Source organism: Rhinolophus sinicus, linkage group LG04 (assembly GCF_036562045.2).
Source record: "Rhinolophus sinicus isolate RSC01 linkage group LG04, ASM3656204v1, whole genome shotgun sequence".
NCBI lineage: Eukaryota > Metazoa > Chordata > Mammalia > Chiroptera > Rhinolophidae > Rhinolophus > Rhinolophus sinicus.
Genome location: NC_133754.1, coordinates 55,130,794 through 55,153,357, shown reverse-complemented (window position 1 = coordinate 55,153,357; position 22,564 = coordinate 55,130,794). Strand labels below are relative to the sequence as shown.

Here is a 22,564-nt window from a genome sequence, read left to right as displayed (position 1 = left end):
ACAGTCGGGAGTCCAGCGGACCACAACCCCCGCAACCCCCACCGCCACTGGTGCCTTGAGGCCGCTCCGCCCAACACCTCCAGCCCTCGCGTTGCTTCTCCCCAGGCCGACCCCCAGCTCTGTCCCGGGCCGCCCCCCCAACTCCATCCTCGGCCCCCAGGCTCCTCCCTGTAACTGTCCCCTCCTCCCCGGCCCACTAGGTCTCCCGTCCCTAGGCCGCTCCCCGTACCCACCTCGGAAATTCTTGATCACTAGTTTCTTGGAGCCGCCGCTGCCCCCTGGCTTGGAGGTGACGGCGGCCGCGGCGAGGGACGCGGGCTTGGTGAGGCCGTTGGTGTGCCCGACGAGCGCCGAGAAGTTGCCCTTCCTGGGGGTCTCGTCGGCCATGGCTGCGGCCGGGAAGCAGCGGGCGCCCCGCCCCGTCCGGCCGCCTCCTCCGCCTCCTCTCCGACCCGCGCGGCCGGGCACCCGGGCCTCTCCTCTCCTTTCCCCTCAGCAACTCCAGGCTCCGTCAGCGCCGCTCAGTCCTGGCCCAAACGCCGCTTTGGCCTGGCCCAACCGCCGTCCGGTCTCCCCCCGGCCCCAGCTCCAACGCGACCGTGGGCCCGATCCGGCCCACGACCCCGAAGCTCGCGAGCGCGGCCAGTCCGCGTCAGCCGCGGTCCGTGTGAAACTTGCAACAGTCGAGGGGGCGGCGGAGCGCAAGCCCCGTCAGCTCCGGGGGCCCGGCGTGTCCCGGAGCACTGTAGGGGCGCGGACGAGGCGTCCTCGCCGAGGGGAGGCGGGGGAATCCCAACACAGAGACCCCAGCCTTCCTCAGCCCGGGCGCGTTGCCATGCCGGGTCGGGGATCACGCTCCCGCAAAGACTCCCTGCGGAACCGAAGTTCGGGGAAAGTGGGGTTGGAGGCGCGGGGCGGAGAACGGACCGCGGGCCGGAAGTGACGGGCCGGCCCGGAGCTCAAGCTCCGCCCGGTCCTGGGGGTGGGTACCGCCATGGCGCACATCACTATAAACCAGTATCTGCAGCAGGTAACGTTCGTTGGGTCCAATCGCGCTCGGTCTGCGGAGTCTTCTCCTTCCCTTGGCCTGCTGGACTTTGGGGTCCAGGTGGGCGGCCGGCGCGTGCGTGGCCGGGGTCGAGGTATGCGCTGCCGGCCCGGCTGAGCCTGAGACCTTGTTAGCCAGACGGGACGACTGAGGCAGGCACACCACTGTTTCTTAGGGACCCCGGGAGTGCACCGGTGGTCGCTGCCCTCAATTTAGGGACGTGAATATATGTGTGTGTGGGGGGGAGGGGGACTTAGTCCTAGCGGATGCTGAAGGGCCCGTTAACCACTCGAAGAAGTAGGGGGTTCAGCCCCTGTGTAGTCACTAAAGGCCTGACTTCGAGTTTTGTTTCGGACAGACACTGGTGGAAGTAGGAGATGGAGATAGCAAGTCATGCTGGCTGCGAGCCTCTACTCATAGTACCACAGTAGACCTATCCTTAAATAAAAGGTCTTAGGATAGGTCTACTGTGGCCTTATCTTTGCAGAGTTAACATTAAGTTGAGCAAGGACATAGACATTGGAGAACCAATATGACTATAGAATCTCTCCAGAATGTTTTTGTTAACCTTTTACAGTTTTCTTGCCCACTCCTCGTTCCATTTCTTTTTTTCCCTTTTTTCATTCAGGGTGCTTGACTGGTGTCTTACTCATGTGGACGCTGAATGTAATTTGTCGACTAGATAAGTGGAGGCATATAGAAGGGTGTGAAGCTCCTCCGTAGGCTGGGTGGTAAAGCTGAGTGATTTGCCGGTGTTCAGACCTACTCATTCTAGTGAGGAGTAAAGGTAGTATTCATGCTGGTCTGTCTGACTCTGTTTCACCAAACTACCTCTTGGTCTTGTTCTCTGCATTCTCAGAGGACCACAATGAGAATCTCCTTCAATTGTCTGTCTTATTTCATGAAACCATTTGGGGTGATGATGAGAAGAAGAATGATAGTGCTTGTTGAATAGTTACTAAGAATCAGTTCTTTAAGATAGTTGGTCGCCATCCCTGTTCCCCTCCCCCCACACACACACACATGATGGGAAATTTGGCATCCTTTATCAGCTTCCTTGAGGCAGGGGCACTGATGGGACCAATATTTTATGATTACTCAGAATGCATCAACAAGTAACCCTGCACAAATTTATTTCATATTGTAAAGTACGCTGGATTGCTGGCTCAAAATGTAAGTGCTTACATAGTTTTGTTGAATAGTCAAGTGGCAAAATCTTCATTAGATAGGGTAGTGTAGACTTTCCCAGTTGATGCCCTGAGTGGTACAACGGATGAGGAATTGGGTCCTTTTGGTGTCCTGGTGATTTATGCCCCATTTCTTCTGGCTGCAGGTGCCTGGGCATAGGATTACTGCGTCGGGGAGTAGGTGTATGCGCTCATTAGTAGGTACACCAGTGTCTCAGAGTGGCTGCCACTTCACCCCTTCCCTAGCAATGCATGAGAGTTTCAGTCACTTTATATTCTTGGAGCGCTTAGTATGGTCAACCTTTTTAATTTTAACTCTTCTGGTAGATGTGTAGAGATATCGTGTTGCATTTCACTTGTGGGTAAGATGTGAGCACCTTCTCATTTGTGTACCCTTTGGATATTTTCTTTACGATGTCCCTGGTCAGAGTCTTGCGTGGGTATAAAGTTTATATATGTAATTTTATTGTAGATAAATTACACTGTATATGCAGCTTTCTGCTTGGCTTTCTCCTCATATTGTTAGGATTTTTATGTCATCTTTGATACACGTAATTTAAAAATAACATTTGGTTTTCTAATACAAGTGTCTACTATAATACAGTCTTCCAGTATAGAAATATATAAGATAAAAGCCTTCTCAGCCCTCACCCCAAGGGGTCAGCTGGTGTGGTGTGGGGCCCTGCACTTCTTTCTGTGCTTGCGTGTCAGACATAGTTTGTCTTTTTCTCCCAGATCAAGTTATGCAGTTTTCCTGTGACTTTTTTTTTAAACAGAACTTTATTGGGGAACAGTGTGTACTTCCAGGACTTTTTCCAAGTCAAGTTGTTGTCCTTTCAATCTTAGTTGTAGAGGGCGCAGCTCAGCTCCAGGTCCAGTTGCCGTTGCCAGTTGCAGGGGGCACAGCCCACCATCCCTTGCGGGAGTCGAGGAATCGAATTGGCAACCTTGTAGTTGAGAGCCCACTGGCCCATGTGGGAATCAAACTGGCAGCCTTCAGCATTAGGAGCATGGAGCTCTAACCGCCTGAGCCACCGCCTCCTGTGACTCTTTTTTTTCTTTTTTCTGTTTTCTTTTTTTTGCTTAACGGTAAGCATATTGCGGACACTTTCCTGTTATTACGTGTAGATCTATTTCATTCTTTTTCACAGCACACTGTGACACCATTTATTTAGCCATTGCCATCCAATTTTTCTTTTATATTTAGGTTGAATAGAACCGCCTTTTGAATGTTGGAAATAAATGGTTTATAAGCGCTTTTTTTTTTTTTAAGATTTTGATTGGGGAAGGGGAACAGGACTTTATTGGGGAACAGTGTGTCCTTCCAGGACTTTTTCCAAGTCAAGTTGTTGTCCTTTCAATCTTAGTTGTGGAGGGCGCAGCTCAGTTCCAGGTCCAGTTGCCATTGTTAGTTGCAGGGGGCACAGCCCACCATCCCTTAACGGGGTTCGAGGAGTCCAACCAGCAGCCTTGTGGTTGAGAGCCCACTGGCCCATGTGGGATTCGAACCGGCAGCCTTCAGCGTTAGGAACACGGAGCTCCAACTGCCTGAGCCACCGGGCCAGCCCCTATAAGCGCTTTCTTTTCCCTTAAGCTGTGTAAGTGAATTTTCAAATGTTTGCTTGTGTGACCGAGTAAAACTAGAATAAATCACCTTCATTAATAACCAAATAATAAACTGGCTTATTCTGCCCTCTCATTGTTTTTCACAGTAAGTCACCTGTTTATTTGCCTCCAGAAGATCGCATTTTGAAATGTAGTTATTGTTTGCTGGCTAAAGACAATATTGACTATTATATTTTGATTATGCTGACCCTTTCAAAGTAGGGAAAATGAATTTTGGTGGTATACAATGTGTTGTTTAGGTTCTATTAGAATAGAGTGTTTTATTTTCTACTTACCTTTTCTTTTCTCCAATGCTGCAGGTCTATGAAGCAATCGACACCAGAGACGGGGCATCCTGTGCGGAGCTGGTATCTTTCAAGCATCCTCATGTTGCCAACCCACGGCTTCAGGTATGTGAAAAGAGTACACACACAAAGGGGTACAGGCTATCTGGCTTCCTAAGAGAAGTTTAGAGTTTGAGCTTCTACATTGCTGATTATATTTCGCAGTGTATAGGCTATACCTCAAACTGTGTAAACCAGTTTCTGGAGTAGAAGCAGGCATCTATCTATCTATCTATCTATCTATCTATCTATCTATCTATCTATCTATTTATTTTTAAATTTAAAGTCCCCTAGGTTGTTCTAATATACAGAACATATTGAAAACCATTGCTCCAAATAGAAATTAGTGCCAGACACTTGAGGAGACTCAGGTTCAGCTTGCTAGCCAGACACTCCATAGTTGGTGCTATGTGTTTTGTATTGATTGCATCAGGGGCCTGCACGTCTGTTTGCCCATTTGTACTCTAAGACTGAGTTCTTCAGTACAAAATTCCCTGTGAACCTTCCATCTGATGGTTCCACTCACTGGAGGCCATTGCCTGAATCAGTTATTTCATTAGGGACTATAGAATGATGGTTTTTCTGATGTTGTTATTTTTCCTCTCCCACATTTATATGTGTATTATATCAGTATCAGAGTGGACTCATTGATTCCCCTTTTTTTTTTAAATTCAGTGTGCTAAATATAATCCATTATGATGCTCATATTATCTAAAATTTGGCCATTGAGAAGAAAGGAAGAATTAGAAATAAATGTCAGCTAGTCTAGCCCAGGGCACAGAAAGGGTGGTTCTATCACCAGGCACCTGAGGAGTGATTCCTAACATGGCATCTTTAATTCATTAGGCCTTATTTATATAAGGTATTGTATGCCTTATTTATTAAGCACATAGTAGCTACTTACTAAATATTTCTTAACTAACTGGCTGTTAAACATTAAGATATATATGAAAGTGCCTAGACTATTTCCTAGCCTGTGGTAGATAAAACATTGTATTCATCTAGTGCCCTATACCTAGTTCATGCTTGATGAATAGTTGAAGTAATGAACCTTTTGTTTAGACGTGCTAAAGTGTAAAGTGTTACTGTTAACTGTAAAGTGTAACTCCTTTTGAAACACAGGTTTGTTTAAATATCTTTCTACACATTGCATTCTTTCCATGCCTGTTAATTTTATTTTTGCCATTTTCCTTCATATTTAATTTAGTTGGCCTCTCCAGAAGAGAAGTGTCAACAAGTTTTGGAACCCCCTTATGATGAAATGTTTGCAGCTCATTTAAGGTGAGGAAGTAAAACAAGCAAATTTTGAAATTGCTGAATTGACTAAGGATTTTATTTAACATCATCTAATGCTTGAAGCAGTGAATGATTTACTTTGAAAAAGTAGAAAAGTGTGTTTATAATTTTACTTTGGTAAAGCCTGTGAAAAGCGTGATATTTAAAAAACTTTAAAATGTTAATAAACATGTTTTTCATTTCAAGGATCACACTTGTTTTTAAAAGTTAAAATTGTATTGTGATCGTGTATCTTCATATGTCTATTGTGTGATACCATTAAAAAAAAAATCTCTTGATAACCATCATATTGGCTATATAGTGGCCTTTCGTTTAGTAGGGTGTAGAGCCCACCATTGACTTGGATTTTTCAAGGAAACATGCCCACCTCATTGCCTTACTGGGAAAGAAACTAGAGCTGAGCAAAGCAAATGAAATACCGCTTTTTATTTATATTTCATTTCTACTATATTTATCTCTAAACCATCAATTCAGGCAAAGCTTTATATCCTTAAAGTGTGTGGTGTTTGAGTGCCTTCTTGCCTGTAATACCTCTAGTGTTTCAGAGAGGCTGGCATGCAGGGGGCAAGGTGGGGTAGCCCTGTAACATCTTTGGAAAAGTTGGAGTGCCAATGTGTTCTTTGTAGCGTGAAGCTGTTATTTTCTAGCTCTGTGCAGTGTGCCATGGGATTCCAGATTTGGTGATGAGCTAATACTGTCTCTACCCAGCTCGGCATCTAGTTAGAGGGTCATCATCCATAGATACAATAAAAGTGCCATACTGTATTATCAGTGCATATTACTAATAAAACCTGCTGGCAGCTAGGTTTCTCCTTCTGGGACTTAAAAGAGTAGTCTCAAAACTTAATGTGGAATTTCATCTTACTCCAACACATTTTACTTCAAATAGTTATTTGTGTGTTTCTTATCTTCCTTCAACTTTTGTAGCCTGCAAAGCAGGAGGTCCAGCTTTCATTCTAGGATCAGCTGAGAACTAAGGTGTTTGTGATGGAAGTAAGATGTATGGTCTACCTAGTTCACTTCTAGGTTTTCATCTAGGTTCACTCTAAATGAACATTCTGCTGCCTCTGTCCTCAGTCTCCAACATTTCTTTTTCAGGTGCACTTATGCAGTGGGAAACCATGACTTCATAGAGGCATACAAATGCCAGACTGTCATCGTCCAATATCTTTTGTCATTTGTGTTAACTGTTCAATTTATTTTTATTTATTTATTTTTATTTTATTATTTTTTAATTTAATTGGGGAACATTGGGGACCAGTGTGTTTTTCCAGGACCCATCAGCCCCAAGTCAAGTCGTCCTTCAATCCAGTGGTGGAGGACGCAGCTCAGCTCCAAGTCCAGTCGCCGTTTTCAACCTAGTTGTGGGGGGCACAGCCCACCATCCCATGCGGGAATCGAAATGGCAACCTTGTTGTTAAGAGCTCGCACTCTAACCAACTGAGCCATCCAGCCGCCCCACCAGCAGCTCAGCGGCAGATTGTCTTCAATCTAGTTGTGGAGGGCACAGCTCACTGGCCCATGTGGGAATCGAACAGGCAACCATGTTGTTAAGAGCTTGCGCTCTAACCAGCTGAGCCATCCGACCGCCCAAACTGTTCAATTTATAACAAATACGATGCATTATTTGGGGTTTAAGATCTTGAAACATTGGGCCAATTTTATTCATCCTTTTAATTAGAAAAGAACTAAAAATTTTTGGAAGAGAAACTCATTTAGCTATTTTACTTGATCCATACTTAAATTTAGCATGGATCTTAAGACTGCCATCCAGTTACATAAGGGAGAACATTGGTTATGATTAAGGATTTTATTTAGTTCTCTTGTGAAGAATAATAATGTATTGCCCTTAAGTCATTAAGTATTGTTACAAGGACTGGGTAAGTCCCCTTGGTGGAATATCAGAACTCCAAAATCCAAGCATAGATGGACGAGAGTGGACTCAACACATTGTCATTTAATTGCTGTCACTGAAGACTTGAAGCCATTTTCTGATTTAAATCATTTAAGTATTACCTCCCAGCTAAGGCCCTAGTCAGTGAATGTCCTTGTATTTATATGTATCTCTAGACTTGAATTGGCTTATTTTTTTACCATTTTGTTTATACGCAGAAGGGAGTTGGTTCCAAACAGTCTCCTTTGAATTCAAGAATCTATAATTGATGAATCAAACTTTATACTACATATTCTTCAGCCCACTACTTATAACTTGTGATCATCTGGACTCAGAGAAACCAAATAAAATGTTTGAGATTGCCCATGTAAAAAATCTCATAACCAGTCTTTTTCTTAACTTTGGAGCAAGTATGTATGAAATAAATATATTTAGTATACTTATACCTTACTTATGATACTCAGATATTTATAAATGGGCTTTTACACTTTTTTCCTCAAGAACTTACTGCTGTGGGTTCACATAATTTTCTAAATAGTGAGCTATACTCCTTAAAGTTTAGAATTCTTCTATTTATTATCATTAGTAGTATTATTTGAATTGTATATGCCATATCTTCCTTAATATAATACATCATTCCTGCGGGCATTTCAGGCCCACAAAGAAGAAAACTGGTAAGTATGAACAAAAACAGCTAGAAATTAGCAGAGTTTTTTTTTTTTAGCAGATACGTTTAAAAAATTTATTCTAAATGAATATATATTATGTTTTCTATGTGGACATTTAAAATCGTGTATTAATATAAACATGGATAATGGAGTTTTAATAGTCAATGTAAACTTAAATGGCAGATCAGCCAGATTATTTGCAGTGTGTTTATATAAATGGGAAATATTTTTATTTCAACTCTTTCATGCCCCCAAATATTTACTGAATACTATTTTTGCCCTTTAATTGTGAATTTTGAACTTACTTTTGGTTTTAAACTCAGACAAAAGAGGTAGATCAACTACAGTTCATTTCGGGTAATATGATACATAATTGGGCTATTTTAAATTGCTCACCAAACTAATTCTTAATTTTATGATTTTTGATTTATTAAGAAACTAGGTGAATACTGAAATTTTGTTTATACTAAAATACCTAGAGGCTTGCAAATACCTTTTACTGGAAAAAACAACCAAAAAAGACAACAACACCCCCTTTTTAAGTAAAGGCTTATCCATGAAAGGAAGACCAATACTGCCAACTAGATTTCTAAAAAATTGTTCTATAACATTTGTCTGTTGCATACTCTGGTTGCTGTTAGGAACCTCCTAAACCACACCTTGTTTTAATGGAGCTGTTTGGATAACAGTGGGGGCTTGTGGGACAGGAGGATGTCCTGAGATCAGTGTGAGGAGATCCCGCCTCAGCCTGGGGACACCTGGATGCCTCAGGCTCTGGGCTTCTGAGGAGGGTCTGGGGCAGTGGGTGTGGAGCTTCAGTGTCTGGCCTCTGTGTGGGTCAGAGCCCAGGGACTGCAGCCTCTGCTGATGAAAGGTGAGGAAGGTAACAGTAGCCATTGGATTTTTGCGGGGGTACTGACTCCCATTCCAAGTCATAGCCCTTGGGGACGGTCTCATTCCGCTTCTGGTAAGAGACTCTCTGACCTCATAGCCTCTTCAAACATGCTTGCTTTTTTGCCCCTGTAGGGCTTTGCCTGTTATGTATGCAGTAGCACTTGATCTTCGAATATTTGCCAATAATGTAAGTTCAATTTTTATCATGATTGTTTTAAAACCCAGACTTGGTATCTGTTGTTTATTTTCATGTCATTCTTTCCAAAAGTTTTGAGGAATGGGTAGGGGTTGGGATATAGCTGGTACAGAGAGCACAGAACAGGGGATATCTTAACTAATTGTTCTTTTTGGGTTGATGTGAACAGATTTACATAAATATCGATTTTCATACTGTCACTGTAGAAGGAGTTGTCTCTGTATATGATTAACCATTAATGGCATGTGATTTTTTTTTAAAGGGGGTGAAGCAATAATAGATGAGCGATTCTGCATTCTCTTCTACTTTTCAGATGTAGTCTGTCCCCTATCTTAAGGAATTCTACCTTAATGTAAATTGAGATAATAGCTAAGGATTTCTCTGGTATGAGGATGTAAAGATCCTTAGGGGTCAGTATAAGCCAGTTTTGGAGCAGCATTTCTCAAGGTTTTGGTCCTAAGGGCCCTTTACAGTTTTAAAAATTATTGATGATTTCTCATCCTGGATAAGATGGAGTGGGCACATTTTTCCCATTCCTCCTGCTGGGAATTTTAAAGCCAACATGGCTCTGAGAGGTGGAGAGAAGAAAGGGACTTGCAAAAAAGCTAGCAGTGAGTTTCCTGCATTTCCTTTCTGCCTCCTGTCTGTCCTAGCATGGGTCCCAGAAACCCAGAAACACCAATAGGCAGAGATGAAGAAGTCCCAAGAAGAGCAGGAATGGGGAAAGCAGCCCATCAGGACAGAGCTGTTCAGCAATCCCTACCGTGTTCTACACACAGTCTGCAGGTCCCCACCCACCTGTCAGCAAGGCCCATGGGGAGCCAGCCCCCCTACCCCACCCAATGCCAAAGAGATAGAGCCTCTGTTTCTCCACTAGCATGGCATCAGCGGAGGCCTGCTGAAACAAGAGAAATAAGTTCCATAGTCTCATAAGGTAGTAATACCCGAATATCCAGGATATAATTGAGAATCACTTATCATACCAAGAATCAGGAAAATCTTAGCCTTTGAGGTTTTGAATGAAGAGAGAGACTCAGTAACACCAACACTGAGATGACACAATGTTGGAATTCCGTGATAAGGATTTTACATCAGCCATCATAAAAAGCCTAAAGGAGCAATTACAAACCTGCTTGAAACAAATGAAAAGGTAGACAGTCTCAGCAAAGAAGTAGAATATTCTGGGGGTGCCAAAAAAATGTATACATTTTAAGAGATGTTATCTATATATTACTTTTTGAAGTTGAATTGAATTATGGTAGCAATATGTAGTATGATGTTCGCTCAAAAGATGGTGTTAATCAAAGGAATACTAGCACCATTCATTATATTACAATTTTAATACAGTTTTTTCCTTTCTTAAAATGTGTATACATTTTTTTGGCACCCTCTATATATAAAGAAGAACCAAATGGAAATTTTGGAACTGAAAAATATTATCACTTAAATAAAAATTATTGAAGACCCTCAGAAGCTTTTGTTTGTATGTATTTTATCTATTTATATTTACTGTATTAGAAATTTTAATTGGGAAAAATTTTAATATTCATTTAAAATGATAAACCTTTTACATGGTAACATAATTGTCTTTTAAATAAAAAATATACTTCCAGAATGAACAAAATGTACTAAGAAGAAGGTGGCATTCTTTTATAGTTTAAACTCTTTAATGTCTGGCTTAACAGAAGCTACCCAGATTCTCATATCTGCTTCTGCATCCACTCTGTGGCAATATGTTGTTTTGGTTGAATATATAAAGACAGTCTGGACTCACACAAATGCAGATGGAAAAGGGAGGAGTAATTTAGTAGTCTTTTCAAATAATTGTATTTTAGTAACCTTTTCAGATAATTCTGGATACTCTTCTTTGAGCTATACCTAAACTCGAAAAGGTACCGTGTTTCCTGAAAATAAGACCTAGCCAGACCATCAACTCTAATGCGTCTTTTGGAGCAAAAATATAAGACCCGGTCTTATTTTAATATAAGACTGGGTCTAATACAATACAATACAGTACAATACAGGGTCTAATATAATACAATATAATAATACCAGGATAATATAATACAATATAACACACTATAATATAATACTGGGTCTTATATTAATTTTTGCTCCAAAAGTCGCATTAGAGCTGATGGTCTGGCTAGATCTTATTTTCAGGGAAACATGGTAGTTACAGTGTGGTTCTCTGAAGCATAGCAGTGACCTTTTTCCACTGTTACATCAGAATCAGCTGGTTTCTTGCACTTTGAATGGCTCTCTTACACTTGCATAATTTTGTAACATTCGTTAAACATTTGGAAAATTTTAATTCACTGAGTATGCAGATGTTCCAAATGTTTATATATTTCATTATGTAAGAAACCCCGAATCAGAAAAGCTCTCCGTTTATTCATTTACAGTGACCTCATCAGAAAAGCTTTGGAAGTAGTGGAAAGCTGCCACGTTTACGGTGGTCAATACAAGTTTTCCAAAATTCTTATTTTTTCTTGAAAGCACAAATATTGTCATTGGCAACAAGTACTGTCAGTAGTTTGCCTGGAAGAGACATACTTCTTTCATTCGCTTTGGAGCATATGGCCCTCTGTCTACCCATGCCTGGATTGTTTTGCTTGTCGATCAGCCATTTGTTCCTTGGTCCAGCTGGCAGCTCCAGCAGCTGCCAAATACTTTTCCTTAAAACAACCATCATACTTCGTTTCGGTATGCAGTAGACGTGCTTTGTATATATTTCCCATTTCGTCAAAGAATATTAAAAATTTATGTACTTGAGGACCAAGACTTAATAAAGTTACTATTTACTGTATCATTAAGGACATTTTAAAGTGAAATTAGTTTTACTGGTTGGTTGATTGATGGATTGTAGGTACTTGGTGTTAAGACTGGTGACTACTAGTTTATGCTGGTGCCTCTGGGAAGGCACCAGTGGTTTCACCTACCATTGTTTTTGCACCATCAGTCCAAATGTCAATACAATAAAAAGACATAGTGGCTTAGTGTGATCATGAGAATAGTTTGTCCATGTGGATCTCAGGAGCTCATGGGCCGTACTCGGCGAACCTGTGGTAGGGAGAATATGAGTGGGAGAAAACTGGTTTTCTTTAACCAAGACTATCCTAAAAATAAGGGAAGAATCAAACTTGGTAACAATTTTGCTGTCTATCGAAAGTGTGTTTCAAGGGTTTTGACTAGCCATGCATAGGAGAGAGGAAAGTCATTGAGGTAAGAAGAGGCTGCTTAGCAATACAGGGCCACATGTGAAGCAGGCTTAAAAAATTGGGGACTGACTTAGTAGCTTGCATTGTTTGAAGACATATTTGATTTGTGGAAGAGTTGGAATAAGCTATAGATTTCTCAGCTTTTAAAAATATCAGTATAAGGGTGGCCAGTTAACTCAGTTGGTTAGAGCATGGTGCTAATAACACCAAGGTTGCTGGTTCAATCCCCGCGTGGGCCACTGTGAGCTGCGCCCTCCTTACAAAAATAAAATTTAGTTTAAAAAACAAAAAAATAACGTACTATAGACTAGATGATTTCGCCAAAACCTTTTGGGACTTTGACTCTTAGTTGTAGACATATTTGCTTCTAGCTGCACTGTGATTTTCTTTTTAATTAAGGATTCTAGCAGAAATGAAAAGTAAATGTTTTTATATTCTATTAGGCAGATCAGCAGTTGGTAAAGAAAGGAAAAAGCAAAGTCGGGGACATGTTGGAAAAAGCAGCTGAATTGTTGATGAGCTGTTTCCGCGTCTGTGCCAGTGACACGTAAGGTTTTGGAGACTGAGATATTACCAGTCTCCTATCCCAGCACATTGCCCCTTCCTAGCCTTTGTTGTTGACTTTTGTTTTACTTCTACATATGTTGTAAACCCACAGTCTTTTTTTTTTTTTTTTTTTTTTTTTGCTTTAAATGGTCCATTTTTCTATAAGGAAATAAGAGAAAAATATAGTCTTTTACATTTACCCACCTATTTACCATTTCTGGAGTTCTTTAATACCTTCTGTAGATCTAAGTTTTCATCTGGTACCATTTCCCTTTACTCTGAGAACTTGCTTTAGCATTTTGCTTTTACTATAGGTCTGCTGACAATGAAATCTCTAAGCTTTCATTTTTCTGAAACTCTTTGTCTTAATTTTTAAAGAATCTTTTTGCTAGATGAAGAATTCTATATTGACCTTTATTTTCTTTTACCAATGTCATTCCATTATCTGTCTTAGGTCTCTGATGAGAAATCAGTTGTCATTCTTATCATTGTTTCCTGGTATATAATGCCTCTTTCCTCTATTTTTTCTCTTCATTTTTGGCTTTCAATAATTTGACCCTGATATAACCACACGTTTTTGTATTTCTCATATTTAGGATGCTTTGGGCTTCTTGGATCTCTAAGCTGATGTTTTTTATTAGATTATTTATTTATTTAATTAATCTTTCACATTCAACTACTTTTTGGTCCCATTTTTTCTCTTATCTTTCTGCTAGTCGAATTACATGTATGTTAGACTGCAGGATATTATTCCACAGGGCACCAATGGGCTGTTTATTTCTTAATCTTTTTTTTCCTCTTTCTTTCATTTTTGGATAATTTATGTTGACCTGGTTTCAAGTTGATTAGTATCAGTCACTATTTATTTTTTAATTCTATACTTTCCATTTGATTTTACTTTAGAGTTTCCATTTTTCTCCTGAAACTCCCATCTCTTCACCCATTATAAAATCATGGCTATTGGGGAATTTTAGGAAATTGTAAAGCAAAGAAATAAAAAGTAAAGCTTTTCATATATAAATAAACAAATAATCTCTTGTTCCCAGAAAGTATTCGAGCTTCTCATTTCTCACCACTGGCCCCACCAACTCCATCTTAAGACATTCCAACCAAAAATGGACTTAATTCCTCAGGGTACCGGGATACTTCCCCACTGAAGCTTTCCAAAAATGTTGTTTCCTTTGCCTGGCATGGCCCCCCAGCTCTTCATCTGGCTGTCTCCACTCGTTTCATAGCTTTCAGCTTCTCTAACACTTCTCATCACCGAGCCTCAGAGTAGATACAGTTCTCCTTTTGTAAACTTTCATAGCAGGCTGCACTTTGTATTCATTGTACTTATTTATCAAGAGTAGTTATTTGGATGATGTTTGTTCGGTTGCAAAGTCCATGAGGGTACATATGTTGCTTTCACATAGTGTCTCTCACTCTGTGGTAGCATTCAGTAAATATTCATGACATGGAGACTTGTAATTGTCTTTGTGTAGTCCTGCCCAGCAATGATCATGACCTTGGATTTGGCAGTGGTTTCTTTTTTAAGCTGTGACACCATTAGCACAAGCAACTGGAGAAAAAAATAGATAAATTGACTTCATCAAAATTAAAAACTATGTGCTTCAAAGGACACTATCAAAGAGTGAAAAACAACCATAGAATGGGAAAAAAAATATTTGCAAATAATATAACCGGTAAATGTCCAGTATCCAGAATATATAAAAACTGTTATAACTCAACCATAAAAAGACAAATTATCCAATTAAAAAATGGGCAAAGGATTTGAATAGACATTTCTGCAAAGAAGATAAACAAATGGCCAATAAGTCCATAAAAAGATGTTTACCATCGTTAGTCACTAAGGGAATGCAAATCAAAATCACCATGAGCTGCCACTTTACACCCAGCAGGATGGCTAGAATCAAAAAGACAGACGAGGCAAGTGTTGACAATGATGTGGAGAATTTAGAACCCTCATACATTGCTGGTGGAATGTAAAATGGTGCAGTCACTTTGCAAAGCAGTATGACAGTTCCTCAAATAGTTAAACACAGAGTGACAATATGACCCAGCACTTCCACTCCTAGGACTAGACCCCAGAAACAAAAGCAAATTTCAGGTGACAGTCCTTTCCCTTAGGCTTTGCTTTGTCACATGTCTCCAGAAGAGGTCATTGTCCCTGGTGCCAGAGTGGTGAAGACAGTACCCTAAGAGAATTTTATGTAAGTTACAAAGTACACGGATGTCTTTTTTTTTTTAATCATACCTTTTAGAGGTTGGTAGAACAGTATTATTTATCTCCATTTTACTGGGAGGAAAATGAACCCTAGAGAGAGAGAAGATATTCTTGTTTGAGGTCATACTACTAGTTAGTGAAAAGAATCATATTAAGAAGCTGGCAGTTATCATAAAATAGACTTTGATATTTTAATACTAAATTGTGTTACCTTATTTTAAGTCTTTCTGTATGGGCACATCTGGATCTTAAGGAGCAATTTGTTTTTCCCCGGCTTGTGAACACCCTGCTTGTTTCTATATTGGGCACTTTTATTTCATTGCGCTTTGACTTCATGCTGCAGGATTTAGTGTTTCCAGGCAACCTGCCATTGGCCCTCTTTCTTTCTAGCACCACTGTCTGTGAGAGTCTGCAAGCTCTGCCAAGAAGAACCATCGCAGAATGCAAACACATGGCACACTCAATTCTGAATTGTTTTTCAACTTTGTATCATAAAAATTTTCAAACATTCAACAGTTTAAAGAATTTTACAGTGAATACCTATAGACCTACTACTTCTATCATTAATATTTTACTATACTTCATCATCTGTTCATATGCTTTCCCTCTATCCATCAGTTTAGCTTTTTGATGCATTTCAAAGTTATTGCATACATCAGTACAGTTTCCCCTAAATAATGCAGTACGCATGAGTAAACTTTCCCCTAAATACTTCAGTTTATCTTTTGTATTTTGAGGTAAAATATACAGTGAACCACACAAATCTTAACTGTGTATTTGCTGAGTTTTGATAAGTACGTAACACCTGTATAACCCAAACCCCTATTGAGCTATAGGACATTAACATCGCCCCAGAAATTTCCTTCATCCCCCACCTCAGGCAGTCCCTCACCACGGTTCTGAGTTTTCCCCACTGTAGATTGGTTCTACCTGTTTGGTAACTTCATATAAAGGGACCCACCCAGTATGTGTTCTGTGTCCCGCTCTTTCTGAGATTCATCCATGTTGTTGTCTATTTTAGTGATTCATTTTGTTGTAAAGATAAGGGAAAATATTTTATCCATTTTTCAAAAATACTTTATAACAATTTTTACATTATATTGCTGCAAACAAAGCAGTTTTCAGCTGCTGCAGCTGGGGGAGAATATTGCCCAAATATTTAAATGGGGGGTTAGAAGTCCTTATTTGGATTTTTCTATTTTACCCATTACATAATACATTTTTTGTTTCATTAATGTTATTTTATTTCATAGATAGGCCTTACTTAAGCTGTGAGATTTTTATCTCAAGATATTAATTTGTGTGGGCAGTTTATTTTGTGATTTATAAATAAAATTTTTATTTCCTATGTAACTATAAAAAATTATTTTCCCATAGTCGCGCAGGTATAGAGGACTCTAAGAAGTGGGGGATGCTGTTTCTGGTGAACCAGTTATTCAAGATTTACTTTAAGGTAGGCTTCTGTTTGAATATTTTATAATTTATCTTTATAAACTTTATTTCTCCTAACCTTCCCAGGTACCATTTCTATTAATTATCAGCTAGCCTCCCTAGCATTGCTTGGGAAGTGATCATTACCTAACCATATTTATAATCCTAAGCACTAACATTTGCTGAGCGCCTGCTAAGTGCCAGGCACTGTTGTAAATGCTTCTTGTGTGTTGTCTTATTTAAACCTCAACACTATGAGGTAAGTGCTGTGGGCTCCAGGGGAAACTAAGGCACCCACATACCAAGCAGCGTGCCCAGTGTGGTGCAACTGGGCTTTAAGTGAGGGGTTTCATTCCAGAGCCTTCTACTGCTATTGTAATAATTAACTGTGGAACAGATGGGAGTGCATATGGGTAAAGAAGTCATTCTTTGCCACATGAAATCAGCCAGGTGAAGAGCAGCTCTGTTACACACTAGCGGCTGGGACCTGGCCCCTCTTGGTGGGCCTTCCATTCGTGGGGCACATCTGCCCTGGAAGCAACTCTTCTCTAAAGCACTTCTTACGGCCTTCTAAAGTGGATGTAATCTATGCCGTGCAGCTTGAGTTTTCGTTTTCAGTATTAAATAATCAATTTTGATAATATATTGGGTTTTGTAATTCCTTGTTTAAGGGAGCATATGCTTAGTAGAGTAGCAGTTTGTCCTCCTTTTTTGTTTTTGTTTTTTATAATAAGTGGATTGTTATTTGTTATAGATCAACAAACTCCATTTGTGTAAACCCCTAATCAGAGCCATTGACAGCTCAAACCTGAAAGATGATTACAGCACTGCACAGAGGGTGACATACAGGTACTATGTTGGACGGAAGGCCATGTTCGATAGTGACTTTAAGCAAGGTATGTTGTTAATCTTTTCCCCAGTGTTTTCAATAGATTGCTTTCTGAACAACTTCTGTGATACAGTTTCAGAGGACACAATTATTGCATTTTATTACTTAAAGTGGAGTATAGGTGTAAACCAAGTCCAAGTTATATTTTTTGATTATTTTTTTACACTATATTTGGTTAATTAAAAAGAAAATTCTATTTGAAGTTACTTATTCCATGCTGGGTCTCTGAAATATGTGTCGGAGTCTCCGTTATCGTGGATGTCTTTTTTGTGTGAGGTAGTTAAGCACCGGTATTCTTGGCATTGAACATAAGTAGTTGTTTTCTCCTTTTGTTTGTGCTGATCGTGTTGACATAGGACATGGAGATAGGGCAGCACTTAGCTCAGCTGCCGACTTACAGCTTATAGAAATCCCACAGGGGACGCCCAAACGAGCAGTGGGAATGTATCTTTGGACTGGTGTCATCTTGGGTGTTTGTGGCCATGGATGATGGCGTCATTACCACCTCAGAGCGACGCTTTCATGTAATCACATTATTATGTAATTATGTCGTTAATTTTCTCAAGAACATGAAGCCAGTTTTTCTCTTTTTAAACTTTTTGATTAGCTGGCATGAGGTGGTTCTTTATTGTATTCAGACCAGACTTTTTAAACTCACTTCAACAGCACACAAAACAACATAACTTCAGGCAATACAAGATACATAGTCACTTTTCTTTCCATGTGTTGTAGCCATGGATTCTCTGATGACAAAAATAACAGCTCTTTCATAACAATTACTCTGTTTTTTTTATTCTATAGACTTATACAGACCAACTTTTCATTTTCTTTCATAGATCTAGGGCTTTTGAAGAAGGGCTTTCCTTGGTTATTCCCCATCGCTGCTTTTTTCCCTTAAAATATGAAGCATAAGAATAGAAGCTTTTAAATTATATTCTATTGAAGTCTATTGAGATACTGATTTGTGTGTCCCCTGAAGATTCATTGAGTAGTATTTTTGAATACCTAACAGCAAGAAATCATTTCTTAGTATTAATGGTACATACTTGTAGTTTCTGAAAACGTTAGAGCCCTTTGTGTAAGGATAAAAGGTAGAATAAGGAACAGGTTGGGAACTTGAGTGACTTTGTGTTTCATAGAGCGTACAAAGCCTGGTTAAAATGCTGTTGGTCTGACCTTGTTGGTGTCTCTGCAGCCGAGGAATACTTGTCCTTTGCCTTTGAGCACTGTCACCGTTTAAGCCAGAAGAACAAAAGGATGATTCTGATATATTTACTGCCAGTAAAAATGCTCTTGGTAAGTGATTGTTACTCATTTCTTACAGAGCTTGTTTCTTTGAAGAAGTTGATAGACTTTTTAAAATACAGCAGATGGTGTGTAGTTGATCACAATCTCAGATGCATATGAGCACAGCCCAAAATGGAAGAAGAATAGCTTGCGTGTAGCCTGAACCATGTATCTTCATGATTGACACTTTCAGATCCTTCTGGAAATGCTTTGTCTGTGCTTTATTTCTTTTTAAAGTATCTAACTCAAAAGTTTAATGTATGTAGGACAAATAAAACAAGTACATATTATTTCTATCCCCCCTAAAAATCTAAATTAATAAAAATGGGTTAGCAATAAAGAAGAAAAAATGTCATTTCAGCCTGTCTGTAGGTACAAGTAGCGTATCACCAAAAGTCATTTTTGATACCTGAAAAGCAATGACAAATAACTAGCATTTTAATTGATTAAAACATCCTCAAAGTGTTAGATAGAGCTTCCTTTCCTCCCACTTAAAATTTAAAAAAAAATTATTAAAACAATACACACATTTGGTTAAAACTTAAATAGTTCAGGATAGCTTATAATGGAAAAGCAATGATATTGTACCTACCCCTCTCCACTTCTAACCCTACTTCACAGAAACAACCTATTTAAATTTTTTAGATGATTCTTCTAGATGATGTTTCTGTATTCCTAAATCTCCTACTAGTATTTCTTCAGTTACTAATCACCTCCTATGATCTAAAGGTAAGAGACACAAGAAGGTCAAGAAAAAGGTCATATGGAACTGAATGACAAAACTGTATTATACCAAGGTTTTCTGATTTCTAGATCAACATTTGTTTTTTTATTTGGTATGATGTTTTTAATTTTTGTTCAGCTACTTAGGAAGAAATTCTAAGAAACATAAGGTTGCAAGTTTTTAAAACTTAATTCCTTGATAAGAATTTTATCAAAAACAATTCTATTAAAATGAAAGGGCTCTTATTCTGGAAAATTAATTCTTTATCTTAGGGTCACATGCCAACCATTGAGCTTTTGAAAAAGTATCATCTCATGCAGTTTGCTGAAGTAACCAAAGCTGTAAGGTAGTATTTTATCCTTTTCCATTTGGGATCTTTTAAAATATGAAATTAATACAAATTTCACGCACGTTCTGGGAAAGGTAATTGCTTTTTGATGCGATCTCGTCCTGGGAGTTTGTTTTGTGACTGTGCTTGTGCATCTTTCCCCATCACTCAGTGAAGGCAATCTCCTTCTGTTGAACGAGGCTCTGACAAAGCACGAGACCTTTTTTATCCGCTGTGGTATCTTCCTTATTCTTGAAAAGCTGAAGATCATCACCTACAGGAATCTTTTTAAGAAAGTGTAAGCAAAGTGTTTTTAATAAATTAATCTCTTAGTATGACTCCTGCAGTAGAGTTTTCAGGTTATGAAAACTTACAGTAACAGGTGCTGTGTCTTCTAAGATGGGATTGTCAGTCTGTGTAGACGAGGTCCCTTCACCTTTCCTTTCATTGTGTGGAATAAAATAAACCTTCCGAGGCCAGCCCACTGCCTTATGGGCCTTGGTACCACACAGGTGAGTGAGCAAAGGCTCACTTGTGGGAGGAATAACGGGTTATGTGTGATCAGAGATCTTTGTAAGAGATACTTTAAAACATGAGCCCTAAGAATCAAATATTTCACATTTTATAGAGTGTGTGGGACTAATTGTTCATTTCCTTTATTCATAATCAACTAAACCTCCCCCTGCCACTTTTATTTGTCAGAAAGTTGAATTCCACAATTTTTTTTCTTCCATGTAACACTGGAAGTTGACTCTTCTCCAAGGCCTGGTCCTAACAGGATCAAGTTAATTAATCTTCAAACAAAGGCAGACTTTATAGCAGTGGGTAGTATATCAAATATAGTAAGGACGTATTTCATTGAATCCATAAGACATTATCCATTTTAAGATACATCCTTATTTCAGAGATATTAAAATATGAAAATACGTGCTTCTTAGATTTCATGAATAACTCAGTAAATAGAAAAAATTATATTTGTACTAGTGGCTTTTTAGAATTGAAAAGTCAAAATTATATTTAATATAAATATATTATTTTTAGAATGTATCTAAATAGGTGGTATATTTTTTTTCATCCTTTTGAACAATGGTTTGTTAGAAGATATGTTTTCTACTGACTCAGTGCATCTTTTCTTAACCTTCAAAGTATGTACACACTGTTGGTAACTAGCATGGACCTCTGTTTCCCTCTTTCAGGTACTTGTTACTCAAAACACACCAGTTGTCTCTGGATGCTTTTCTAGTTGCCTTGAAATTCATGCAGGTGGAAGACGTGGACATTGATGAAGTCCAGTGTATTCTGGCCAACCTGATATACATGGTGTGTGAGCTCCTTGTTCAGTGTCGGCAGCTCTTCCCAGTAGGACTTGGTCTAAAATGTGAAGCTTTGATGTAGTGGTGTTAAAAGTTATTATCAGGCCCTTTGCTTTCGTGAAGGTATTTTCTGGTAAACTAATTTTATCCCAGCAAATACTATAATATTCACAGGGCTTTATGGGGGTGCAGGTGGGTGGGTGTAACATATATTTCTATATTCTCCACTATATATATATTTATTCATTGTCCCCCTGAGGACTTGAATTGCACTCCGATTGGGGAATAATACTTACGCCATGGAACTAAGTAATTAACTCACCCAACATCAGTGATGTGACTCAGAATCATAAGCCAACTGTGTCTTTCTCTCCCACAGGGTCACATTAAAGGCTATATATCACATCAGCATCAGAAGCTAGTTGTCAGCAAGCAAAACCCGTTCCCTCCGCTGTCGACAGTGTGTTGAATGTATAAACGGTCCTGAGAAGAAGTGTATTCCTCTAGGTTTTTATTGTGCTGATGAAATCATTCCTGTGCCGTGATTTTATTCTCTGCAACCAGAATCTCTTTGAGGCTCTTTACCCAGGGATGCTGAAACTGAACTTGCCACCACACACGGACACCTTGAAATCTCCGTCATCACTCATAACTAATGTCAACCTCACAGAGACCTGGAATTCCCTTTTCAGATAGTGCAGACCCCTCTCTTGGTTCTGGAGTTTTGGTGAAACGTCTGTGAAGGAGGCTCTGTCTCAGGCAGCTATAGTTTACTTCTCCATAAGTATTGTTCATAAATGCATCTTTGTAACTTTTTATATAAGTCTTTCTATAAAAGCATTCTGAATTTATACAAATGTCATAGTCTTTATTATATCTTCTAGGATAGCAAATTTTGCTAAGACTTTAAAATTCGCTCTTGATCCCCCACTGCCCTCACCACTAGTCTGCATTAGATTAGCACATTTATTTTTGCAAAGACCTGGTCCCAACAGGATCTCAGGTAATTAAACTTCAAACAAAGACACACTTCAGAGAAATGGGCCAGCGCATCAGCGGATTGCACCCCAACACACACAAAAAAGTTTAATTCTGGGGCTAAAGTATAATATCAGAAATGAAAGAGATACTTAGTGTATTTTAGAACTGTTAGACTGAAAAATCTGAATTGTATTTAAACTCCCTGTAGTTCACTCAAGAGTGTCCAAATCACCTCACATTTTTAATCCTTAAAATAATCCTCTGCTCTTCAACAATAAGAAGGCCCCGGCAGACCACAGTCACCCATGCACATGCTTCTGGAGTTAGCGGCCCTCTCTCCACCACACCTGTGGGTCTGCAGAGCCGTTAGCTTATAGGTGCTTTTATTTCTCTCGGGAAACTGGGGGACTGAAAATTATATACACTTAGTTGAGGAGCAGTTTTGCTACTTCCTTAAGAACTAAGAGATTAACCTAAAAGTAAAC

General features: G+C 39.5%; 2 protein-coding genes across 10 annotated transcripts in view; one reads left to right on the top strand and one right to left on the bottom strand.

The window, feature by feature from the left end:
- CUL4A (cullin 4A) overlaps positions 1-869 on the bottom strand; it is a 57,523-nt gene extending 56,654 nt beyond the window's left edge. The window contains exon 1 of one of the 2 annotated variants that reach the window (XM_019746552.2): positions 234-869. In XM_019746552.2, coding sequence (XP_019602111.1) covers positions 234-387 — 154 coding nt within the window. In that variant the 5' untranslated portion in view covers positions 388-869. The remainder of the gene's footprint in view (positions 1-233) is intronic. The other variant, XM_019746551.2, reaches the window with a different exon arrangement.
- On the top strand, positions 861-21,991 carry PCID2 (PCI domain containing 2). Of its 8 annotated transcripts, none has more exons than XM_019746556.2 (14): positions 861-1,030; positions 4,161-4,250; positions 5,392-5,465; positions 6,579-6,644; positions 8,007-8,048; positions 9,069-9,123; positions 12,797-12,900; positions 16,504-16,579; positions 17,312-17,453; positions 18,642-18,742; positions 19,730-19,803; positions 19,958-20,083; positions 20,982-21,105; positions 21,478-21,989. In XM_019746556.2, the coding sequence occupies exons 1-14, from the start codon at positions 995-997 to the stop codon at positions 21,565-21,567; spliced, it is 1,200 nt and encodes a 399-aa protein (XP_019602115.1). In that variant the 5' UTR covers positions 861-994; the 3' UTR covers positions 21,568-21,989. The 8 variants fall into 8 exon arrangements, with proteins under 8 accessions (XP_019602115.1, XP_074185650.1, XP_074185651.1 ...); XM_074329549.1 differs by having other exon boundaries at positions 980-1,108; positions 6,579-6,646; positions 8,009-8,048; XM_074329551.1 differs by having other exon boundaries at positions 1,018-1,142; positions 6,579-6,646; positions 8,009-8,048; positions 21,478-21,986.
- Positions 21,992-22,564: the final 573 nt, after the last annotated feature.

Bases quoted from the DNA above. Each gene is read 5' to 3' on its own strand.
- PCID2 (XM_074329549.1), top strand. From the start codon at position 995: ATGGCGCACATCACTATAAACCAGTATCTGCAGCAGGTAACGTTCGTT. The intron at 9,124-12,796 runs GTAAGTTCAATT...ATATTCTATTAG, and splicing joins TTCGAATATTTGCCAATAAT to GCAGATCAGCAGTTGGTAAA. The intron at 17,454-18,641 runs GTATGTTGTTAA...GTGTCTCTGCAG, and splicing joins CGATAGTGACTTTAAGCAAG to CCGAGGAATACTTGTCCTTT.